The sequence below is a fragment of the Macaca mulatta genome, chromosome 13, assembly GCF_049350105.2.
Source record: "Macaca mulatta isolate MMU2019108-1 chromosome 13, T2T-MMU8v2.0, whole genome shotgun sequence".
NCBI lineage: Eukaryota > Metazoa > Chordata > Mammalia > Primates > Cercopithecidae > Macaca > Macaca mulatta.
The window spans coordinates 13150320-13175211 of record NC_133418.1 but is presented as its reverse complement, the minus strand read 5'-3'; the positions used below and the strand labels follow the sequence as shown (position 1 = coordinate 13175211).

General features: G+C 38.5%; 1 protein-coding gene across 1 annotated transcript in view; it reads right to left on the bottom strand.

The window, feature by feature from the left end:
- The window catches only part of MRPS9 (mitochondrial ribosomal protein S9), a 55825-nt gene extending 41279 nt beyond the window's left edge, over positions 1-14546 (bottom strand). Inside the window, 2 exon segments of the mRNA NM_001257485.1 lie at positions 4171-4350; positions 14385-14546. Coding sequence (NP_001244414.1) covers positions 4171-4350; positions 14385-14519 — 315 coding nt within the window. The 5' untranslated portion in view covers positions 14520-14546.
- Positions 14547-24892: the final 10346 nt, after the last annotated feature.

Below are 24892 nucleotides of genomic sequence, written 5' to 3'. Positions count from 1 at the left end.
GGGTAACTAGTATGAAAAAACTAGTTTCTAAAATATATAACTAATAGCTTAATCTGAATACAATGGTGCATAATTTGTCTATGTGAAAATTATAGTGAGCCTAGACTTTTAACTATGTACTTGAATTAAATTATAGACCATGGCTACTCTATATAAATTAAGTCCTCATGAAAATAATATTAACATCCAAAAACTAATATTCTGGGTAAACATCCAAGCAATGAACAAACTACTCCAAACAACAAAATTCATGTTTAATACTTACACTGTGAAAATACTTATCCCCTCAGACAAAATTACAAAATTGTTGAATGATTCTGTTTTCAACAAGCTACATATGCCCAATGTACATCCAAAAAGGTAGTTAAGTGGGGCTGGGCATGGTGGCTCATGCCTTTAATCTCCCAGCACTTTGGGAGGCCAAGGTCAGAGGATGACTTGATGCCAAGAGTTCCAAACCAGGCTGTGAACAAAATAGCAAGACCTTGCCTTTATCAATCAAACAAACAGACAAACCAAAAAGGTAGTTAAGAGTTGCTCAAAAACATGTTAGTGGTAAACTTAGTTGGGTAATGAAATCCTACTGCTGAGAACAGTTACTCAGGGACACATAAACCACAAGGAGAGAGGTAGGACCATTTTAAAAAGCAAGCAGTTAAAAAAACCCAACAACAACAACAACAACAACAACAACGCACAAAGAAAAGCCCAGGCCCAGACAGCTTCACTGGGGAATTCAACCAAATACTTCAAGAGGAATCAATACAAATTCTTGACAAACTTCCAAAAATAGAAGAGGAGAGAACACTTCCCAACTCATTCGATGAGGCCAGTATTACCGATATCAAAACTAGACAAACACTTTAAGAAAACTACAGACCAATATCAATTAGACATAAAAATCCTCAAGAAAATGCTAGCAAACCAAATCCAGAAACACACAAAAAAGAGTATATGCACCGAAGTAGTGGGATTTATTTCATGAACACAAGTTTGATTCAACATACAAAAATCAATTTGTGTGATACATCATACCAACAGAACAAAAGACAAAACCAAATCATCAAAATGGAAGAGAATCTGACAATATCCAATACCATTTCGTGACAAAAACACTAACCACCACAACAAAAAAGTTCAACAAACTAGGTATGGAAAAAAACTTACTGAATCTGATAGAGCATCCATGAAAAACCCACAGCCAACATCATATTTAATGGTGAATGACTGAATGCTTTCCCCCAAGATCAGGAACAAAATTAGGACGCCCACTCTTGCCATTTCTACTCAACATTGTTAGAGGTTCTAAGCCAAGGAAATTAGGTAAGAAAAAGAAATAGAGGTATCCAGATTAGGAAAAATGAAGTAAAACTATTTCCATTTGCAGTTGAAATATCCTACTAATTCTCGTAGTTTTTAGTGGATTCTTTGGGATTCATAAATATATGGGATATCCTGCTACACCCTTCTATATATGCGCTATCTTGCTATATCCTATATTTAGAAAATCCCAAGGAATTCACTAAGAACTATGAGAATTAGTACGTTCAGCAAGGATGTAGATTCAAAATAAAAAATAAACAAAAATCAACTGTATTCAGTTGCAATAAGAAACCCAAAAATATTATAAAAGAGAACAATTCTATTTACAATAGAGAAGTTTCTAAGGCATTAATACTTAGGAATAAATTTAACAAAAAAGTGCCAAATTTAGACTCTGAAAACTACAAAACATCACTGAGAAATTAAAGAGGATCTGTATCTATAGAAGGACACTCCATGTTCAGCGATCAGAAGACTTAATTAACATAAAGATGGGAATACTCTCAAAATCAATCTAGAGATTCAGTACAATCCCTATCCAAATCTTAGGTGGCTCCTTGCAGGAACTGACAAGCTGATCCTAAAATTTCATATGAAAATTCAAGGAGCAAAGAACAACCAAAATAATCTTGAAAAGCAAGAAGGAAAGAAGAGAACTTACACTTCCCAATTTCAAAACTTACTATAAAGCTACAGTAATCAAGACAAAGTGGTACTGGCATAAGGATAAATGTATAGATCAATGGAATAAAATAAGGTCCAGAATTAAACCCTTACAGTTACACTGATATTCAATATGAGTGACAAAATAATTCAATGGGAAAAAATAGTCTTTCCAACAAATGATGCTGGAACAACTGAATGTCCACATGGAAAAGAACAAAGCTAGACCCCTGCCTCATATCACACACAAAAATAACCTTAAAATGGATCAAACACCTAAATGTAAGAGCTAAAACTACAAAACTAGTAGAAGAAAATACAGGGGTGAATTTTCATGACCTTGGATTAGCAATGGTTTCTAAGGTATATACATAAGAGAAATAAAAACATACGTCTGCACAAGAACTTTACAGCATGCACCATGGTAGCATTATTCATAACCAAAAGTGGAAACCCAAATGCCCATCAACTGATGACTGAATTTGTAAAATGTGGTATATCCATACAACCGAAAACTATTCAGTATTAAAAAGGAATGAAGTACTGACACATGCCACAATGCAGATAAACACGAAAACATTGTGCTAAGTGAAAGAAGCCAGTTACTAAAGACCAAATACTATATGATTCTACTTATATGAAAGTCCGGGGTAGACAAACCTAGAGTCTAGAGAGTCTATGTTCTAGGTGATTTGAAAATTAGGACCTGAATTCTATTCCTGTTGCACTCTTCAATTATTACATTCCTGATAAAAGCAATAACGGTCAATAATTTTTTTTTTTGCTAAACATCCCAGGATAGCTAGCAAAGGAACTTAAATTTAAGAACTTTGAACTTTGTTCTAATTTTTAAAAAGTAATATCAAATTTAAATTTAAGAACTTTGAACCTTGTTCTAATTTTTAAAAAGTAATATCTAACATCTCATGATATTTTATACATAACTGAAGAATAGCATCTCTTCATAGATAATATCCCCCAATACTGTCCAGATTACCATAAAATTCAAAAAGAGGACAGCAGCTACAAAATCCCTAACTACAAATCACCTAACCTAGAAGAGCAATAAGAAATCCTTCTGGACCAGGCCCAGTGGCTAACGCCTGTAATCCCAACACTTTGGGAGGCTGACGTGGGTGGATCACCAGAGGTCAGGAGTTCAAGACCAGCCTGACCAACATGTTGAAACCCCATCTGTACTAAAAATACAAAAATTAGCTGGGTGTGGTGGCACATGCCCGTAAGCCCAGCTACTCAGGAGGCTGAGGCAGGAGAATTGCTTGAACCCGGGAGGCAAAGGTTGCAGTGAGCCAAGATTGTGCCATTGCACTCTAGCCTGGGCAACAGAGCAAGACTCCGTCTCCAAAAAAAAAAAAAAAAAAAGAAAGAAAGAAAGAAAGAAATCCTTCTGGTTGAATAAAAAATGTTGCTCTGGGGCCTGAAAGTGATACTTCAGTACCATTTATAAATAGGAAAGGTATACAAAAAGATTGAAATTAAACTAAAGTGCACAAAATGACTAAAAATAATATTAAAATCATGTAAGAATGTTATTATCTATACAAAGATGTTGTTCTTCGGTTAAATATAAAACATCATGGGATATTAGATGTTACTTTTTTAAAATAAGGACAAGATTCAAAGTTGTTAAATTCAACTTCCTTTGCTAGCTACTCTAGGATGTCCAGCAAAAATACTATCAACAATTATTGCTCTTATCAGGAATATAATAATTCAAGAGTGAATAGAATTCTGATCCTAATTTTCAAATCACTTAGACTATGCCCCCATTTTGAAAATTCAGATATATATTTAAGTTGACAAAAACACTGGGCCAAGGTTTACTTATGGGACTTGATATAAATTTGACTCTATTTTCATTATCATCTGTTTTATCATTTTGTAAGAAAGCTGAGTCTAAGACTACACAATAGGTTAAACATTTCCCAATAGTGTATGAACATTTATAGACTCATTTCTAGGTAACACCTAAAACTCACCACACTATGTAAATCCTGCACATTTGTCTTTGAAACTGTGGCCCCAACTTGCAATGGATAGCAGCATTTTTCTTTATTCTGACAGCTTGATTAAAACACAGAGCTAAGGGGCTCATGAAGAAAAGTGCTTTTAATATCTAAAACTCTACAGCAATTACTTTTCCAACAGAGTAACTGTACTTACATCAATATCTTCTTGAGTGAAAGTCTCTGGATCTTCTCCCATCATGTTGGCTAAATGTCTCTTTCCTATGTTGAACTCTTCAATCTGCTTTTTAATAAAATCCTCTGTGTAAGTTTCACGTTTTGAGGCGGGAACATTTTTCTTTGTTGTTCTAACTGCAGTATGTCTTAGCCTTAATATCTAACAGAAAATACAGATGGAAAGAAAAGGAAATAAATTAGACTGTGATCTTCTAGGGCACTGTCCTTAAATAAAATAATATATGCGAGTAATTGTCTTCTTTTATTATGGTATTCAAGTGACAAGAGTCCAAAAAAAAAGTTTAAAAGGTCTGCTAAAAAAGTTGTTAGAATCTGTCCCCTGCTCAAAAGCTTGCTTACAATGTAGTTTAAGCTACTAGCATTTCAATACATTAAAACCAAAAATACCTGTAAGTGGTATGCTACCTCCTGATCTCTTTTAAACATCCACTTTTGATAATGATTGGTCAATGTCAGTGAGTTTTGATATTTGGCACATGGGATAAAGAGTAAAAGGCCACTCCCTTAAAAAAGCAAATACCGATGGCACCAGAAACCAGCAGGCAGAAAACATGAGAGCAAATGGCATGGCCTGGGGAAGAGCACCTTACACTGCGGGTATTCACCTTACTTGTGGGTAAAAATCCGGCCTATCTTTAACCATCTTTTGGCTTAGCTTAAGACTTTATTCCATGGTCCTTATATTAAAGTGATAAAAAGAAAAAATTGCTTGACTAAACATTGGGAAGATTTATTATTATTAATTTGGTTCAACATGCTAACTGCAGAAATAAGGGCTCGCATATCTTTTAAAGGCATCAGTAATTATATCACACTTGCTGCTGCTGGTCCTTTTATGCTGTGGTACTAGGAATTTCCCTCAAAGGCATTAAGATTTCGCCTTCAATCAAAGATGCTAAAGAACGAGAAAAATGTTTTCAAATGCCATTCAGCTGCATCCGGTAGCTGGAAATAACTAGAACAGATCTTTCTGGTCCTGGCTTTTCTTAAGATCTTAAACCTGTAGTTCTCAACCTTCATCCTGGCCCCAACAATTCTAAACACTCTTAAAGCAATATTCAGGCTTTAAAACCACAATCTTAGCAATCCACTCACTTCCTTTTTCATAAACATAAATCTCACTCAGACAGACATCATTCACTGGCACCATCCCTCCTATCTCCATCCCCTTCCCTTCCGAGAATCCTAAATTCAGATGCCTCTACAGTAATTTGTCACTAAAGTTACACTAGAAAATACAAGAAAAAATACAGGAGAAATGTAACAATACCCAATTAATGAAAAAAATGTATGTTTTTAAACTCTTCCGAATTAAGATAGTAAAAATATAGTTTCTTCTTACTCTTTAATGAGTAAGAAAAGGGCAATTCAAAATTACCTGAAACTTGAGTTTATTTTTACTTAGGAGATCACATCCTTCTAAAACATACTACTAGCCAATCATTATCGTTTCTTACAATGCTTTGTGAAGATACAGTGTTGCCGTCAATGAGTAAAAGCATGACCACAACTGGCTAATGCATGGTCCCTTCTTTTACAGGCACAGCCTGTCTGTACACCCCTGCTCCCCTTGCCACAGGCCAGCACCACCAGCACCAACTCCCCACCATAGTGGTTCCCATCTTACGTTTTTACTGTTTTCCAGGGGATTTTAAAATGTGTTCTTTATGAGTCTACGTCTTCTTTAGGCAATGCAGAATGTTGCTTCACATATTCAAAGTGAAGAGAAATTATCTTTCTACCTCAAGAATCATAGCAAAGGTGTGATTAGGGGGCCGAAAAGTAGCAATCACATAGTAGAGATAATTCTCCCAAATGTTCCATTGCCAAAAGGATGATTATATTGCTGGTTTTTATACATAACATGACAAAATGTTTTTGTTCACAGCTAAAACAATCCTAATACAGGTGAACCCACAAAGACTTTCTTTCAGGTCACTACAACCACACTCCCTGCCAATCACCAACCACAGCCCTGAGGAGGAGAAGTGTGCCTCCTGGAGCATATGGCTCCTCTCACTGAAGGGATTCCAGACGAGGAGCAAGATCAGGGAGGAAAGTGATGCGTTCAGATTTGAGAATGTGTGTGAGATGTTGATGGACATCCCAGGAAGACAGATGTCCAGGAGGCAGGTGGCCTTGTGGGTGTGAGCATGGACAGACCTGAGCTTCAGATACAGGTCTGTTAATAATCCATACCTGAGACATGAGGTTGACACTCAAAGAGAAGCAGAAAAAATGGCAAGCATTAGTGCTAGGACAAAAAACAGTCTTCTACTAGTAATGAAACAAATTGTTTGTAGGTGAGGGAAGGTAGGCAGAAAGGCAAGGTTACTTATGTCTTACGCCCACTATTTTCTCCGTGAAATAGAAGATGGTCTGCTGAGACCAAAAGGTGGTAGGTTTAACAGATGGAATACCACATATTCAAAGAACTGTGATGCAGTGGTTGTAAAGATAGAAAAACTGTAAGAAAGAAATTAGAGATGGCTAGATACAGTGGCTCATGCCTGTAATTCTAGCACTTTGGGAGGCCGAGGTGGGTGGATCACTTGAGGTCAGGAGTTTGAGACCAGCCTGGCCAACATTGTGAGACCCCATCTCTACAAAAAATCACAAAAATTAGCAGGGTATGGTGGTGGGTGCCTGTTATCCCAGCTACCCAGGAAGCTGAGGCAGTAGAATTGCTTGAACCAGGGAGGCAGAGGTTGCAGTGAGCCAAGATCACGCCACTGCACTCCAGCCTGGGCAACAGAGGGAGACTCTGTCTCCCAAAAAAAAAAAAAAAAAAAAAGAAAGAAAGAAAGAAAGAAAGAAAGAAAGGAACTAGAGAAAAAAATTTTAAGTATCCATTCATACTAAGAAAATTCTCATTACTAGTGAGCCAGGAGAATAATTCCAAACAGACAGGAATCTATATTCATACAATGTCTGTCATCTTTTGTCAATTTTCTTTCCCTATGGTTGGTTTCTTTTGTATGTTTCAGTGGTCTATTCAATGTGCTATTTAGTTCCAGAGAGTTATATCTTAGGGTAGATTGTACCGTTCAGCATTACAAAGTTTTCTACTCCTATGTAATATTTTTTTTTCTTCAACTCTGTTGGGTCATAATATTGTAACCCTTTCTACCTCCTATTTACATTTCCCTGGAATATCACTGCCCATCTTTTTCATTTAAGTTTTAGACAATTTTAGGTTTTGTTTTTTTAACCCAATCTGAGATTTTAGTAGATGAGAATACCCAAGTCACATGGGGTTTAACAGCTATTCTGTCTTGTCATTCATCTTATTTAATCTTTATATTTTTTATGCTTCCTTCCTATTTTCTCTCTTTTGCTATAGGAAAAAAAAATTGGGTTTTCTTTTTTATGGCTTTTGAGCTGGCAATTTGGACCATATACAGCTTGCTCTCATTTTACCAGTGACAATACATGTGTCTCTGAATAAAATGTTTAAATGTACTCCTATCAACTTCAAAAATAAATATCCAATGAATTCTGACTGACTTATTCAGCTCTCTTTTTCAGCCACAGCAATTATCTGTTCTTCTGTTCTCTACAGTTTAGATCAGCTTCTCTTAGTCTTATTTCTTATCCCTTGTTTGTGCATTCCGTATGATTTTGAAATCTTGACTCTATGGTTTTTTCCCTCTTTCTGCAGTGTCAATTCTGCTTACTGCAGCCACTATGCATTTTTAGCTTTTTATATCATTGGTCTATCCTCAAAATTCTCGCCTCAACAGTTTCTTTTAATCACATCTTCTTGTCTTATCCTATCTCATAGAGCTCTTCCTCACTCAACTGATTTTTAAATGTTCTTGACAGTGTGAAGTAGCTGTGGTAAAATAATTCTTCCATTTTGCTAGGTAAATATCCCTTTGTATTTTCTTCAGCTGTCTCTTCCACACTGTTCCTTTTGCTCCTACAACGGTTTAGCATCTTCTCAAGCAAAAGAGTTGATTATTGAAGACTTGGTTTTTCACTTGATTTAAAATTGCATCTGTCTATAGTCTCCAGAGTTTGTGACATAAGGTGGCGGCTTTCCTACTTTTAACATGATTGAGGTTTAAACATATATATAAACATTTTCACTGTTGTTCATTTAGAAAAGGTTTAAAAAATTGCCCTAATTTGCTATTTTTCATAAAAAGTCTTTAAGATCTTTTTCAAAGACATTTCTACATATTGCTTAAGAGTATGACATTCTGGAAACTTATAACATTAAATTTACAAAGTTATCACAGCATCAGTATCTGGATATTGAATATGTTTATTAAATGTCCAGAATTATTCCAGCAATGAATTCACACAAAAATATTTACATTCAAAGGAGTCCATTGTTCATTGGTATAATCCATTAAACAAGGTGAGGTTAAGAGTGTGAAAAAAACAGATCTTTACCTAAAAACACCAAGAATTCTTGAAGGGAATTTGCTTTGCCACTGTTAAGAACAATTTGCGGCCAGGTGCAGTGGCTCACACCTGTAATCCCAGCACTTCGGGAGGCCAAGGAGATCACGAGTTCAGGAGTTTGAGACCGACCTGGCCAACAGAGTGAAACCTTGTCTCTAATAAAAATACAAAAATTAGCCAGGTAAGCTGGTGGGCACTTGTAATCCCAGCTCCTTGGGAGGCTGAGGCAGGAGAATGGCTTGAACCCGGGAGGTGGAGGTTGCAGTGAGCCGAGAGAGCGCCACTGCACACTCCAGCCTGGGTGACAGAGTGAGACTCTCTCAAAAAATTAAAAATAAAAATAAATAAAAATTTAAAAAAGAAAAGAGAAAAGAAAAGAAAGCAGGCAGGGTCCAATGGATGTCTATCAACTAAAAGTTATCCATGCAGGTTCAATCAGAATGTGTCCATTAAGACAAAATGGCATTCCAGCTGTCCTGCCTGTATGCTCAGGATCTCAGGAGGAGGAACATCTGATAGGATTACTTTGAGTCAGGTGTCCCAGATTTATTCCGGACTATAGCCAGATCTTCTCAACTATAACCAATGAAAAAGAACTAATTCCTCCTGGGGAAATCGGGATGCTACTATGAAGGGGAAATGGATACTATGTTAAGTAAATAAGGAAATCCACTTATTTAAACAAAATTTACCATTTATGTTAATTCCACAACCTGTTATAAATTAAAACACTTAATATACTTATCAATCAAATAAAATGCATAAACCCTGTTTAACTCCCAATTAAAATAAACCAACTATAAAAAGCTACCATTGGGACAATTCAGAGAAATTTGAACATGAAATAGGTAACAGATGATAAGAAACTACTGTTCCTTCTGTTAGATACGGTGGGGGCAAGGAATCTATTTTTTAAAAAAAAAAAAACCTTTCTGTTAGAGATGCATATTCAAGTACCTATAAGTAAAATAACAGAATGTTTGGGGTTTACATTAAATGACTCTGGGGGGTGGGAGGGGAGAAATAAAAACAAGACTGGGAAAATACTAATAATTGTTGAAGCTGGTTGACAGATCTGTGGAGTTCATTATATTATTCTATTTTTTATATGCTTGGTTTTGCAGAATAAAATTCTAAAAATAAACTACTTTACTAGTTCATTTAACAAATTTGAGCAATTATTATAGACCAGGCTCTGTATTAAGTGTTAACAGAAAAAATTGTAAAGAAATGAGTGATATTAAAATGAGAATGTTGCCATAATGAGATAAGAAAACAAAACATAGTAAAGATGCAATTTTCTTTAAGCTAATAATCCTATCTGACAGAAAGAATGACACAGCAGGTGTTCAGATGTACCCACATGTGCACACACATAGGCACTCATATATGCCTGCACATCAGAACCGTAGAGGAAAGACCTAAATACATGAGAGAGACACTGAGATAACAAGAAAAGAAGTATATGTGGGTTTTCCACTGTTGTAGGCAGCTTCCAAGATGGCTCCCAGTGAATCTGCCGCCTGCTGTTCTGCTCTCTTGCTTACCTTTTCTTCATCAGCCTGAGGGAAGCCAGATGTGCTGAGCTGCCCTAGAGGCACATGTGGCAGGAGCTGAGGGAGGGCTCTGGCCAACAGTCAGCAAGGACCTGGGGCCTTCAGTCTGACAGCCTGCAAGAATCTAAATCCTGCTAATGACAACACTGAGTGAGCCTAGAAGCAGACTCTCCCCACCCACAGTGGAGCCTTGAGATGACTGCAGCCCCGGGCAATACCTGGACTGTTGCCTTACCAGAGACCCTGAGCAAGAGGACCCAGCAAGGTGTGTCTGGAGAACCCTGACCCACATAAACTGTAGAAAACAAATGTCTGTTAGTTCAGCTGCTAAGTTTTAGGATAATTAGTTATGTAGCAATAAATAACTGATACATTCATCATCCTAATTACAACAACGAAGCATAGTACAAGAAAGTTTACTTATCTTGTTTTATAAGGGAAAGAGGGGTGGGAATGACAGTAGCATTTATTATCAAGCCCTTATTAAATAAAACACTTATAAATTGCCAAATAAGGAAAGTGTAAATTTTAATGTAGAGGTATTTTTTGTAATTAAAACAATGAGGAACACACTCAATTCTATCCTTACAAGGACAGGATTAGATCTCAAAGGCAATAGCTTATCCTACCAAAGGGCTTTTCTTTTCCGTTGCTAATAAACTGGGATTCAAAATAAATATATTCAAAAATTATCAGGGGCGGGGGCATAACTAATTTACAGAGCTGTGTAGAGCATCTGATACAAATTCAAGTCAATTATACCATTTGTTTTCCAAAGTGTTTTTTAGCCATTTGTCAAAAAAAATTTATGAAGCCCCTACTAAAGTAGACCAACAGAATGCTGTGATAAATACAGGTTATTATAACCTCCAGGAGCATGGGAGATGAAAAAACAAAACAAAACAAAACAAAACAAAAAGATACTTTAGACAGAGACAGGAATGTGTTTACAGTGTAACCGAAATATAAAGGACCAAGCCATTTAATGCCATTGATCACTTCTCTAGCAGACGGTCTAAATCAACAAAGGAATCTTGGCTTGGCAAAAACTAATTGTTTAAGCACTAAGAAAGTGTTCAGTAGTAGAGAATAATTAAGAAGCACCCTATTAACGTTTTGTAGAAATATTTCTCAAAATAGCACTGCTTTTGCTTTTCCTTATTACAAAAATCACAAATATTATAGAAAGCCAAATTAGCATTCCTGTATTAGCCATATTGATAGAGGATTTATGAATTCATGGGTAAACTTTGTAGTACAGCATGGAAGGGAACTGTCAACTGCTCATAATAATGCTAACACTATTTGCATTTGTGACAGATAAAAAAATCAGCTACCTAAGCATAGCAAAACAGACCATACTGATTCCTGCCAAACTTTCCAGTCCTGTCTCTCACCATTCTCTCACCAAAACCCTATGCTATAACCAATTGTTGCTGACAAAACCCGCTATCACTCAGTACATCTCTATAGCCTTGTGCACCTATTATGTCTTCCTTGAAGAGAATAGCTTTCTGTTTTCATATAACTTCTAATTGCTGCTAAAGACGCTATTTTCCTTTGCTTCCTCGGGGAAGCTGCCCATGACGATCCTCTACCTGGTCAAAAACTCTAGTCTGACTCAGGCGTATCATTTCTGTGCTCTTCTGTACTTACCTCTGTAAATATCACAATACACTGTAGATCCCTGATATTCATGGATATATAATCTGAAAAGTTTGGCCATTCATGAGTAAGACTGCCTCTTCCGCCCCAAATTTGGGACACTCAGACATTTGCAATTGTACTGAGGTATTAACACAAAACATGCATACCACAAGACTGGTATGCAAGAGGTAGTCTGCTAGTGAAGGTCTCAGCTGAGAACCCAGGAATAGCTTAAGAAAACTCGCTTCTTTTTCCTTATTGAATCAGTGTTTCTCAAACTTTTTAAACTGTGACCCATAGTAAGATCTACTGTGTATATCACCACCTAGTATACATTTACATATATAAACAAAATGCAAAAATACTCTGCAGGAAATGCACTTTATTATTATTCTATTCTCCTACACCCTTCAAGTTTGCTGTAACCTCTGAAGAGATTTTCTAATTAAGGAAATTAAACTTTGAACAAACAAAAGACCAGGTATAGTGTTTTGTCACTCATTAAGTGATTAAAATTTTTATTATTTTATAAAATAATAAAAAACTTCTCTTGGGCTACCAAGAGAAATCTAACTATTAATGTTGTAGGCAGAAGTGAAAAAATGTTAATATTTAAGACAGATAAGCTCTGCGCCAGGATAAACAAAAATCTTTATCAACGTCTTTAGGTATATGTATGCAATCATAAGAATCTAAAGGGGAGTCAGCTAAGTGTTTCAGTTATAGCTGAGCTGTACTTCATGTGGTAAAACACATGCTGTAGTAGTATTCAGGAATCTGGGGATTCAGCCATTTCAGGACCATCCCTTAAGAGTGCTAAGGGTGGATACTGTCTTGTAATTGTTCGACTTTAAATTGTTTACTTCACAGTGCCTGGCAAAGTGCTCAGTAAACATCTGCCATATGGGAGAAAGGGGTTGTTTCAAGACTGGTCAAGGAGATGAAAATTAAAGTAACAAGGAGAAATCATTCTTCATCCATTTTACTAAACCAGTACTTAACAACTAGACCAGATGTTTACTGAAACTTTATTGGTGCAAAGAAAGTAGAAACAAAGCAAAAGTCCATCAATTGTTACATTAACTTTGATATATTCTTATCATGGAATAGTATGCAGCAGTTAAAAATGCTTTTAAAAACATAATAGGGGACCCTGAAAGATTTCTACTTTATAATATACTGCATATGTAGAAGAGAAAAGCAAAAAAGTAAAATGCAATCAAATATGGTCCATTTTTTGTAAAGTACACCTGTGCATGTATGTTTATACACGATTATAAGAACACGAAAAAAAGCATAGAATAGATACCAGGAGGGACAGAAAGTTAGCCATCCCCCAATACACACATTAAATGTCAACAATAAAAATACTCTGTATGACACAGTCCCTCTCATAATCATGTGTATACAGCAAAGATATACTCAAAGAGATGCATGAAAAAATAAAAATTTCCAGCACATTTTCCAGTAAGAAAAAAAGTAAAAGCAAATATCCACATGAATAGATAGAATGGATTGGTTGATCTAGGTTCAAATATAAAAGAAAGAACATAAAAAAAGATGGGTTTTTTTTTTTCAATATAGTTTTTAAAGCATGGTGTTTGACTTCCCTGCAATAATTGGTACTGGTTATCACTCTCCCTCCTTGAAACATTCACCTGTTTTCCATGATACCACACTGGCTGGTTTCTCCCCTGCTTGTTTGGTCTCTCATTCTCAATCTCTTGGGGCCTCCTATTTCTTATTTGTCCTTCAGGGCCCTGTCCCTCTGCCTACTTCTCAGTACACTCTCCCTAGGTAATTTAATTTGTTTACAAGGCCTCAATTACCATCTACAAGATAACAGGGCACTTCGAAATCAGTTCTTCTCCTGAGCTATAGACTTGCCTATTTATAGACCTACTGGAAATCCCAGATGCCTAAACCATAATCCCAAACTAAACTCGTTTCTTCCCTCTCAAATCTTTTTCCTCCTCTGAGATCGCATGTCAGTAAATTGGCATCATCAGCCTACCAGCTGTTGACTCCCCACTTCCCTCTGGATTAAACGAAATGTACAAGTTCTGGCCTGCATCTTTCCATAGAGAAAGATTCGGGAAAATTAAGAAGACAGAAATTGCGCAGATTGAAGGCACTTCTAAAAAGTCACTGTCCTCTACAGAACGTGACTTTCTCCATTGTCTTCCAGGCCCCTGCAGGAATCCAATTCCCCTCATTCTTCTCTGGCGCGGCTCTCCTCCTCTCTGGACAACAGGGCAGGGTAGGACTGGACCCAACACCAGACCTAGGCACCGACCTTTAGCTCAGCCGCCAAATGAAAGAAGAGGTCGCTCCACTTCCACCTGCAGGTAAGTTCCCCCCGCTGCAACCCGCGAAAAAACAAGTAACAATCTCCAGAGCGGCAGCTGCAAGCCAACACCCACCTCCCCACCCCCAACCTCAGATCTCCACTAAATATCTACCCTGCCTGAAGGCACGAGATGCTGGGGGGTGTCCGCGCTGGCTCCACATCCTCGCGCGGCAGAGATAAACCGCTTCCAGTCCTCCCAGGCCTTACCTGGGATCTGACATTTGGTTGCAACTCAGCTGCCGCGGTTTTCCAGAGGCTTTGCTTCCGGACGAGGGTACCCCTACCCCAGAGAAGAAACCAGTAGGAAACTGTTCCGCCGTAGGACACACAGGGGGCCGCCATGTTAGCTGTGGGAGATCCAGGGCCGCAGGGGTGACGGGGCGGGGCCTAGAGACGGCGCAGGCGCTAATGGGCGGGGGGCTCCAGAGGCTGTCCTGAGCAAGAGCTTCTAGGGCCTTTGGATCGGGGGGCGTGTCCCGCGACCCGAGACGGCAAGTCGCTGATTGGGTGCATGGAGTGCGCGGGCCGTATCCGACTCCACCCCTGGCTGCTGTCGCCCTCAAGAAGGAGCGCTAGTGGGTAGTTTATCGCGGCCGCTTTCTCTTCACGTCCTGAATTCTGTCTCTTTGGAACTCACTTCCACGCTCTCCTAGTCTCTTTGGCGCTCACTTCCACGTGGCACTTTAGCCAGCCCTTCCCTCCCAGCCCCCTTGCTGCATCTCGAGCGGGCTCTTCCTCCACCTTGGCAGGGCGGCCGGGGCCCCAGATGGATTCCAAGCATTGCTTCCTGTGTGTCTTATCCTAGTAGGGGTTTTCCCCTCCTCTAACTTTCCACGTTCTTCTGGATCCAAGTCAAGACTCTCCTGCAGCAGCTGTCAAACTGGCACTTTCCTGCGTTGTTTCCTAACTGTACAGGATAAACCTTAAACCGGTGAGGTCAAACACTACCTTTCTCGTTTTTGCACGTCCCTCCCTACGCGTTGGTACTAAGCCTTACTTGAAAGCCAATCAGAACTGATCAATTGTTAGAGATGAGTATGTCTTGCTTTCTGAAACTTGCGTGCTCCTGACGGTTAACTCCCAGGGCGCTTTCTACGAAACACATATTAAATGATGTAGTAACACACTTTAAAAGGGTTTACAAACACTTAGATTTGAAGGGTCAGTAAAAGTAAAACACAGAAAATCGGAGATCATATAAAGTTGTCAAGCAAACACCCTGTACTATCACCATCATTTCACGAAACAACTTTTTAACATTAAAAAGGTAGAATGACATAATTTCACAATAAATAAAAATCTTTTAAATGGAATACATTTACTTGTATAAAATGCTCATCCTGTTGTTCTTTCTGTTATTAGCTTTTAGACTAGCAAAAAATATCATGAGAAATTGGCAGAGGTCAGAGGACTAAACTCTGATTTTTTTATCTTGCCCAAATTCCTATACACGGGATTTGGGGAGTCATGCCCTACAAATCATAAATTCTTATCAGATGGGTTTTACTTAACCCTATATATGGTGACTTACTTTCCAACCTGACTCTGGCATAACATTACGAGACAAGGAAGAAAATCAAAATATTTTACCCCAAAACATGTTTCTTTGCCATATCTTGAAATGGCCCTGCAAAGCTGTCCTTGGAGGGGTGGGATATGCATCCGTAAAGAATCTCTGTTAACATAGCTAGATCTTTTTCTTCCAGACCCTCCCAATCCTAAAGAGATTAACTAAGATCTGAATAGGAAACATTGGTCATCCATTGTCTCTAAGGGCAGCCACTATAAGACTTCTAAAGAACTTTGGTCTCCACAGTCTTTATCTTAAACTGAACATTCCCTTTCTATCAGTCCCAGGTCTTTCTGGACCAAACCAATGTATTTCTTAAATGTATTTGATTGATGTCTCATGCCTCCCTAAAATGTATAAAACCAAGCTGTGCCCCAACCACCTTGGGCACATGTTCTCAGGACCTCCTGAGGGCTATGTCACGGGCCATGATCACTCATATTTGACTCAGAATAAGTCTCTTCAAAATATTTTACAGAGTTTGACTCCTTTTGTCAACAGATGGATAAACTAGCATTTGGGAATCAAGACTTTATTTATTTATTTTATTTATTTATTTTTGAGATGGAATTTCGCTGTTGTCGCCCAGGCTGCAGTGCAGTGGTGTGATCTCGGCTCACTGCACCTTCTGCCTCCCGGGTTCAAGCAGTTCTCCTGCCTCAGCCTCCTGAGTAGCTGGGATTACAGGTGGCCACCACCACGCCCAGCTAATTTTTGTATTTTTAGTGCAGATGAGGTTTTGCCATGTTGGCCAGGCTGGTCTCGAACTCCTGAACTCAGATGATCCACCCACTTTGGCCTCCCAAAGTGCTGGGATTACAGGCATGAGCCCAGCAGAGAACCAAGACTTTATAGCTCATTAAAATAGATGTCTTTAAACAGTAGTTCCTACACATTGTGAGATTATTTTAAATTTTTTTAAAAATTTTAATTGTGGAAATTTAACCAAGTAAAAAACAGTAAGTATGTGGAAGCAGGATTTATACTATTAAAAAATTATTGATATTAAACCATATAAAAACTAAGTACTAAAATTAAGGTTAGGAGTGGTGGAGATTTTTCCTTTTTCTGAAATTCATGTCGCAGTTCTTTACTAGAATGCTGTCATGCACTGCATTATGCAGTTTTGGTCAACAGTGACCTTCACATAAGACAGTGGTCCCATAAAATTATAACAGAGCTAAAAAGTTGCTATCTCCTAATGACCTTATAGCCATCAAGACATCATAGTAAGGGAGGAGACCACCCCTCATATTGTCTTATGCCCAATTTGTGCCTCCAAAGAAAGAAGAAGTAAAAACTAAAAGGCAGAAATGGAATCCACAGGCAGATAGCCCAGCACTGCACCCTGTGCCTGGTAGTTGAAAATCAACCCCTAACCTAACTGCTTGTATTATCTATAGATTTCAGACATTGTATGGAAAAGCATCGTGAAAATCCCTGTCCTGTTCTGTTCCGTTCTGATGACTGGTGCATGCAGCCCCCACTCACGTACCCCCTGCTTGCTGAATCGATCATGACCCTCTCACGTGGACCACCTTAGAGTAGTCAGCCCTTAAAAGAGATAGGAATTGCTTACTCGGGGAGCTTGGTTTTCGGAGATGAGTCCGCCAATGCTCCCAGCTGAATAAAGCCCTTTCCTTCTACAGCTCAGTGTCTGAGGGGTTCTTGTCTGCAGCTCGTCCTGCTACAATAGTATAATGCATTGTTTACCCGTTTGTGGTGATGATAGTGTAAACAAATCTATGCACAGCCAGTCCTATTAAAGGACATACAATTATGTACAATACATAATACATGATAATGAACTATGTTACTGGTTTATTTATTTATCAGACTATACCCTATAGTTTTTATTGTTAATTTGGAGTGTACTCCTTCTACTTATAAAAATAAAAAGTTAGCTGTAAAACAAACTCAGGTAGATCCTTCAGGAGATATTCTAGAAGGCGTTATTGTCATAGGAGCTCCATACGTGTTATTGCTCCTGAAGACCTTCCAGTGGGACACACTGTGGAGGTGGAAGACAGTGATGTTGGTGATCCTGACCCTGTGTAGGATAATGTGTGTATTTGTGTCTTTGTTTTTAACAGACAAGTTTAAGAAGCTAAGAAACAAATTAAAGAATAAAAAAAGCTTATAGAAGAATAAGGGTATAAAGAAAGAAAAGGAATATAAAGAAAGAAAATGTTTTTGTACGCCTGTACAGTGTGCTTATGTTTTAAGCTAAGTGTTATTATAAAAGAGTCAAAAACTTTTAAAATATTAAAAATTTTATGAAGTTAAAAAGTTATAGTAAGCTAAGGTGAATTTCTTATTGAAGAAAGACAATTTTTTAATAAATTTATTGTAGCCTAAGTATTGTGTTTGTAAAGTCTACAGTAGTAAACAGCAATGTTCTAGGCCTTCACATTCACTTACCACTCACTCACTGACTTACCCAGAGCAACTTACAGCCTTGCAAGCTCTGTCCATGGTTAGTGTCCTATGCAAATGTACCATTTTTACCTTTTATACAGTATTTTTACTGTACCTTTTCTATGTTTAGATACACATTTACTTACCATTGAGTTACAGTTGCCTACAGTGTTCCAGTAACATGCTGTGCAGATTTGTTTCCTGGGAACAATAGGCTGTACCATACAGCCAAGATGTATAGAAGGCTACACCATTGAGATATGTGTAACTACACTCAATGATGTTTGCACAGTGACGGAATCACCTAACGACACATTTCTCAGAATGCATGATTGCAGATTGTACAGTAAAGCGAATGTAGTACATTTTCCACCTCTAGGGGCAATGCTTGTACTCCTGCATTACATTTCCTGTGTAGCCTTTGAATTTGGGAACAAATGCACTGCTAAATGTTCACATTAGATTCATAATTTGGAGACACAGGAAAGATTGAAATGCACTGATTAATCTTTAAAATATGAAAAAAAAAAAGAGGCCGGGCATGGTGGCTCACACCTGTAATCCCAGCACTTTGGGAGGCTGAGGCGGGTAGATCACCTGAGGTCAGGAGTTCAAGACCAGCCTGGGCAACATGGTGAAACCCCGTCTCTACTAGAAATACAAAAATTAGCTGGGAGCGGTGGAACACGCTTGTAATCCCAGCTTCTCAGGAGGCTGAGGCAGGAGAATCACTTGAGCCCGGGAGGCAGAGGTTGCAGTGAGCCGAGATTGCGCCATTGCACTCCAGCCTGGGTGACAGAGCGAGACTCTGTCTCGAAAAAAAACAAAAAAGAAAAGAAATGTACTCATGTACTTTACCAAATCGCTAAAGCTTAGATTCTTTTCATTTTGTTCTCACTTTTTGAGCACCTATTGTAGGCATCAGGAATCCTAGGTCCTAAAAATCCAATATAGTGGGGTCATGTCTAATGTGAGGGTTTTGTTCTAAAGTCAGCTTGTTAGATGAACATCAGGAAAATCAAAGTGTTGTACTAACACCAAGTGTTGCTGAGATGTGGGATAGCAGGAACTATTAGATGCTGCTGATAGGAGTGTAAATTGGTACAACTCATGAAATCAACCAGGTAATTAGTAACCTATTCAACTTAAGATGAGCACAGCCAACAATTCATCAATTACATTCCTATATACATGCCCTGCAGAAGGTCTTGCACAGTGCATCAGGAGACATGTATCAGGATGTTCATAGCAACATTTTTATTTTGGTAACAACAAAAATAACCTGTCTGTTGATAGGAGGATGGATGGACAAAAGAGCACCATACAGCAATGAGAATGAATGAACTTTAATTATACATATGAATATGGTTGAGTTTCACCAGTACAGCAAAAACTAGGAAGTCACATATGCATAGCCACAGTAGGATTCCATTTACAAAAAATAGGCAAAAGTAAGCAAGATATTGTTTAAGGGTTTATCCCTACATAGTAAAACTGTAAAGCAAAGCAAGACAATGAAAACACAAAATTCAGGATAGTAAATACCTCTGGGAGGAGGAAGAATGCCTTCAGAAGGGTACAGGAGGTGCCAATGTTTTTTATCTTTAGATGACTGGTGGATAAATAGGTGTGCAACTTACCATTATTCTTGAAATGCTACATACTTGTTTTATATACTTCTGACGAGAAGAGTTGATTTTCACCTTCCATCTCTCTCTGACTCACACTGAAAGGTATGGCAGGCTGTGGCACCAGTGTAAATTGGCACAATTGTAATTTCTTTCTCCTGTGTTCCACATACCTCATTTCCTTATTCCTGTCTCCTTTACCACCTCTTCCCCATCCTCCTCCCCTCTTCCTACCTAGTGAGCATAGCTAAATGATGTAGTCCTCAAAAAATTGATGTGCCCCTGCTCTGCCCTGCATTACAGGATTCCTGGAAAGCATCCCTGGAGCTGCAGAACTTTGTGGATCTATACAAAAATCTAAGCCTGGAAAAAAATACAAAGACTTAATGGTTTCCACAGACAAGTGAGATCTTTCACTCCCCAAACTCCTTCCTCCAGCCCCTCACACCCACCATTCTACTTTCTGTCTCTATGAGTTTGACTGTTTTATGTGCCTTTTATAAGTGGAATCATATCCAATATTTGTCCTTTTGTATCTGACTTGTTTCACTTTGCATAATTTTTTTTCATTTTGCCATTTTTTTCCAACTTTTATTTAGATCTGGGGGTACATGTGCAGGTTTGATATATGTATATATCATGTGATGCTGAGGCCTGAGGTATGAATAATCCTATCGCCCAGGCACTGAGCATAGTTCCTAATAGGTAATTTTTCAGTCCTTACCCCCTTTCCTCTTTCCTCCCTCTAGTAGTCCCCGGTGTCTATTGTTCCCAACTTTATGTCCGTGTGTACTCAATGTTTAGCTTCTACTTATAGGTGAGAACATGAAGTATTTGGTTTTCTGTTTCTCTGTTAGTTCACTTAGGATAATGGCTTCCAGCTGCATCCATGATGCTGCAAAGGACTTGATTTTGTTCCTCTTTTATGGCTGCATAGTATTCCATGGTGTACATGTACCACATTTTCTTTATCCCTCCACTGTTGGCAGGTGTCCAGATTGACTCCATGTCTTTGCTATTGTAAAAAGTACTGCAATTAACATACTGTCTTTTTGGTAGAATGATTTCTTTTCGTTTTGATATATACCCAGTAATGGGAGTACTGGGTCACATTATAGTTCTATTTTTAGTTCTTTGAGAAATCTCTAAACTGCTTTCCACAGTGGCTAAACAAATTTACATTCCCACCAACAGGGTATAAGCATTCCCTTTTCTCTGCAGCCTCACCAACATCTGTTATTTTTTTGAGTTTTTTTTTTTAATAATAGCCATTCTGACTGGCACGAAATGGTATCTCATTGTCGTTTTGATTTGCATTTCTCTGATGATTAGTGATGTTGAGCATTTTTTCACATATTTGTTGACCAGTTGTATGTCTTCCTCTGGGAAGTGGCTGTTATGCTTTTGCCCGCTTTTTGATGTGGTTATTTGTTTTTTGCTTGCTGAATTATGTTTCTTATAGATTTTGGATATTAGTCCTTTGTCAGGTGCAGTTTGTGAAAATTTTTCCCATTCTGTAAGTTGTCTGTTCACTCTGTTGTTAGTTTATTTTGCTGTACAGAAACTCTTTAGTTTATTTAGGTCCTATTTGTCAATTTTTGCTTTGGTGCAATTGCTTTTGAGGACTTAGAGATAAATTCTTAGCTGAGGCCGATGTCCAAAATGGTATTTTCTAGGTTTTCTTTTAGGATTTTTATAGTTTGAGGTCTTACACTTAAATCGTTAATCCATCTTGAGTTAATTTTTGTATATGGTGAAAGGTAGGAGTCCAATTTGATTCTTTTGCATATGGCTAGCCAGTTATCCCAGCACCAGTTCTTGAAGAGGGATTCCTTTCTCCATTGCTTATTTTTGTCGGCTTTGTTGAAGATTAGATAGTTGTAGGTGTGTGGTTTTATTTCTGGGTTCTCTATTTTGTTCCATCGGTCTATGTGTCTGCTTTAGTACCAGTACTATGCTGTTTTGGTTACTGTAGCCTTGTAGTATAGTTTGAAGTCAGGTAATGTGCTGCCTCCAGCTTTGTTATTTTTAGCACAATGTATTCAAGGTTCATCCATGTTGTAGCATTTGTCAGAATTTTCTTCCTTTTGAAGCCTGAGTAATATTCCATTGTATAGATATACACATTTGTCTACTTATTCATCCATCGATAGTCACTGGGGTTGTTTCTACCTTTTGGCTATTGCGAATTATGCTGTTATGAACATAGATGTACAAATATCTGTTCAAGCCCCTGCTTTCTGTTCTGTGGGGTATATACCTAGAAATGGAATTTCAGAATTCTTGTTTTTAATATGGCCAGATTTTTAAACTTAATCCTCACAGCCAGATACCCACAAAAGATAGCTTGAGTGGTATTTAAATCTACAACTTGAAAAGTCTCTAATTATCTAGACCAGGGGTCCCCAACCCCTGGGCCGTGGACCAGTACTGGTCCATGGCCTGTTAGGAACCGGGCCACACAGAAGGGGGCCAGTGGCAGGTGAGCCAGCATTACTGCCTGAGCTTTGCCTCCTGTCAGATCAGTGGCGGCATTAGATTCTCATGGGAGTGAGAACCCTATTGTGAACTGCACATGCGAGGGACCTGTGTTGCATGCTCCTTGTGAGAATCTAACTAATGCCTGATCTGAAGTGGAACAGTTTCATCCTGAAACCATCCCCCAAACCCCAGTGGTGGAAAAATTGTCTTCCATGAAACCGGTTCCTAGTGCCCAAAAGGTTGGAAACCGCTGATCTAGACCACTCCCAGCTAAATAAATATATATGGGGTAAGAAAACAAGTAATGTAAATTTCACTGAAATTTAAAAATGCTTATTAGAGGAAATTTTAGTACATAATTGCTATATATTAAGCTTCTATACTATTCAAAATGGAACCTGTCCTAGCCCACAAGTAAATCTATCCCAAGATGCGTATATTTTACCATATTAATTGAATCTTAATACATAACAAATAGAGCAAGTATCTTCTTTGATTTTTTTTCACTGTGTTCGGTGTGGACCAAATCCATACACATGTGCAGCTCTTTAGCTATGAGCTGTCAATTATGTTTGCTATAAAAGATGCAACACTTAGGGAGTTGTCAGTCAATGCTGTTGTGATGCTTGAAGCATCATTTCTCCAAGTTTAGCTGTCAAAAATAAAACAAATTTACATGAGACCTAAAGGTAGATTGATTGCACCGCTTGCTGTGCATTGAAAATGTCTTCGAAAGTCCCCAGGTTCAGAGACAATATGCTTAAGGTCAGTGTTTCTTTGGCCATGTTTGTAATTATTTTACATAGACTTTGTTATCATTATTTTTTAAAGTGGAGGCCAGGCACAGTAGTGTGCATCTGTAGTTCCAGCTACTTAAGAAGGCTTGACTCCAGGGGTTTGAAAGCAGCCTGGGCAACATAGTGGGATCCCATCTCAAAAAACAAACAAACAAAAAGCCCCCTAAAAGTGCATGTAGACAATGAAAGTAGTTGTTGTGAAATGGTGATGGGATTGTAGTGCCTCCTCTATTTGAAATAATAGTGTGTAGACAGTTTCTATGGTGTTATGGACATCTCTTTCACACATGGATTTGGAGTCAATGTAGGACTACTCTGTGATGAACAGAGTAGAGGTAAAGAAAGTCTAGCAAAAGAGAACTAAATAACCACAATTATAGACTGGATTTATTCAGGATACTGGGACTTTCTGAATGAAAGAAATGAATGTGAATAAGGAACATAACTAAAATCAATAAAATCATGAAGGGCGTAGTGAAAATAAATAAGACTTAATCAAATTTCAGAAACTAGAACCAAAGTGAAGCTGCTTCAAGCATAAAAGAGAGGAAGTACCACTTTACACAGCAGGGAGGCAACTTAAAAATCACATTGTCCCTAAGAAGTGGATGCAGCCTGAAAATATAAGCAGAAGATGGTGATTCAGAACCCAAAAATGAGAAACATTCTGAAGTGGGTAATTTTCATTCTTTTTTTTTTTTTTTTGAGATGGGAGTCTCGCTTTCGTTGCCCAGGCTGGAGTAATGGCATGATCTCGGCTCACTGCAACCTCCACCTTCCAGGTTTCAGCAATTCTCTTGCCTCAGCCTCCCAAGTAGCTGGGGTTATAGGCGCTCACCACTATACGCAGCTAATTTTTGTATTTGTAGTAGAGATTGGGTTTCACCATGTTGGCCAGGCTGGTCTCAAACTCCTCACCTCAGGTGATCTGCCCACCTTGGCCTCCAAAAGTGCTGGAATTACAGGTGTGAGCCACTGCACCCAGCCAATTCAATTTTCATTCTTAATCTTTTTTAAAAATTAATTAATTTATTTTTATTTTTAGATGGAGCCTTGCTCCCTCACCCAGGCTGGAGTGCAGTGGTGCAATCTCAGCTCACTGCCACCTCCACCTCCAGGGTTCAAGCAATTCTCCTGCTTCAGCCTCCCGAGTAGCTGGAATTACAGGCACATGCCACCACGCCCAGCTAATTTTTTTTTTTTTTTTTGCATTTTCAGTAGAGAAGGGGTTTCACCATGTTGGCCAGGCTGGTCTCAAACTCCCGTCCTTAGGTGATCCACCTGCCTTGTTCTCCCAAAGTGTCGGGATTACAGGCATGAGTCACCATGCCTGGCTTCATTCTTGATCTTTTGAGGAAGCAAAGGTAAGAGTGACATATCTCTTGTGTGTCTATCAGAGAAAGAGTATTGATTGAAATGGACCATGGGATGCAATTCTAAGAAATACAACAGAGAATAACATAAATTATACGTATATGTGCATATATGTATAATTTATACATAAACAACACACATTATATATAACATTAAAAATTTTAAAGAACATTATGTAACATTCGATGGCTAGGCATGGTGGCTCACGCCTTCATCCCAGCAATTTGGGAGGCCGAGGCAGGTGGATCACCTGAGGTCAGGAGTTCAAGACCAGTCTGGCCAACAAAGTGAAACACCGTCTCTACTAAAAATACAAACTTAGCTGGTGTGGTGGTGCATTCCTGTAATCCCAGCTACTTAGGAGGCTGAGGCAGGAGAATCACTTGAATCTGGGAGGTGGAGGTTGCAGTGAGCCGAGATTGTGACATTGAACTCCAATATGGTCAA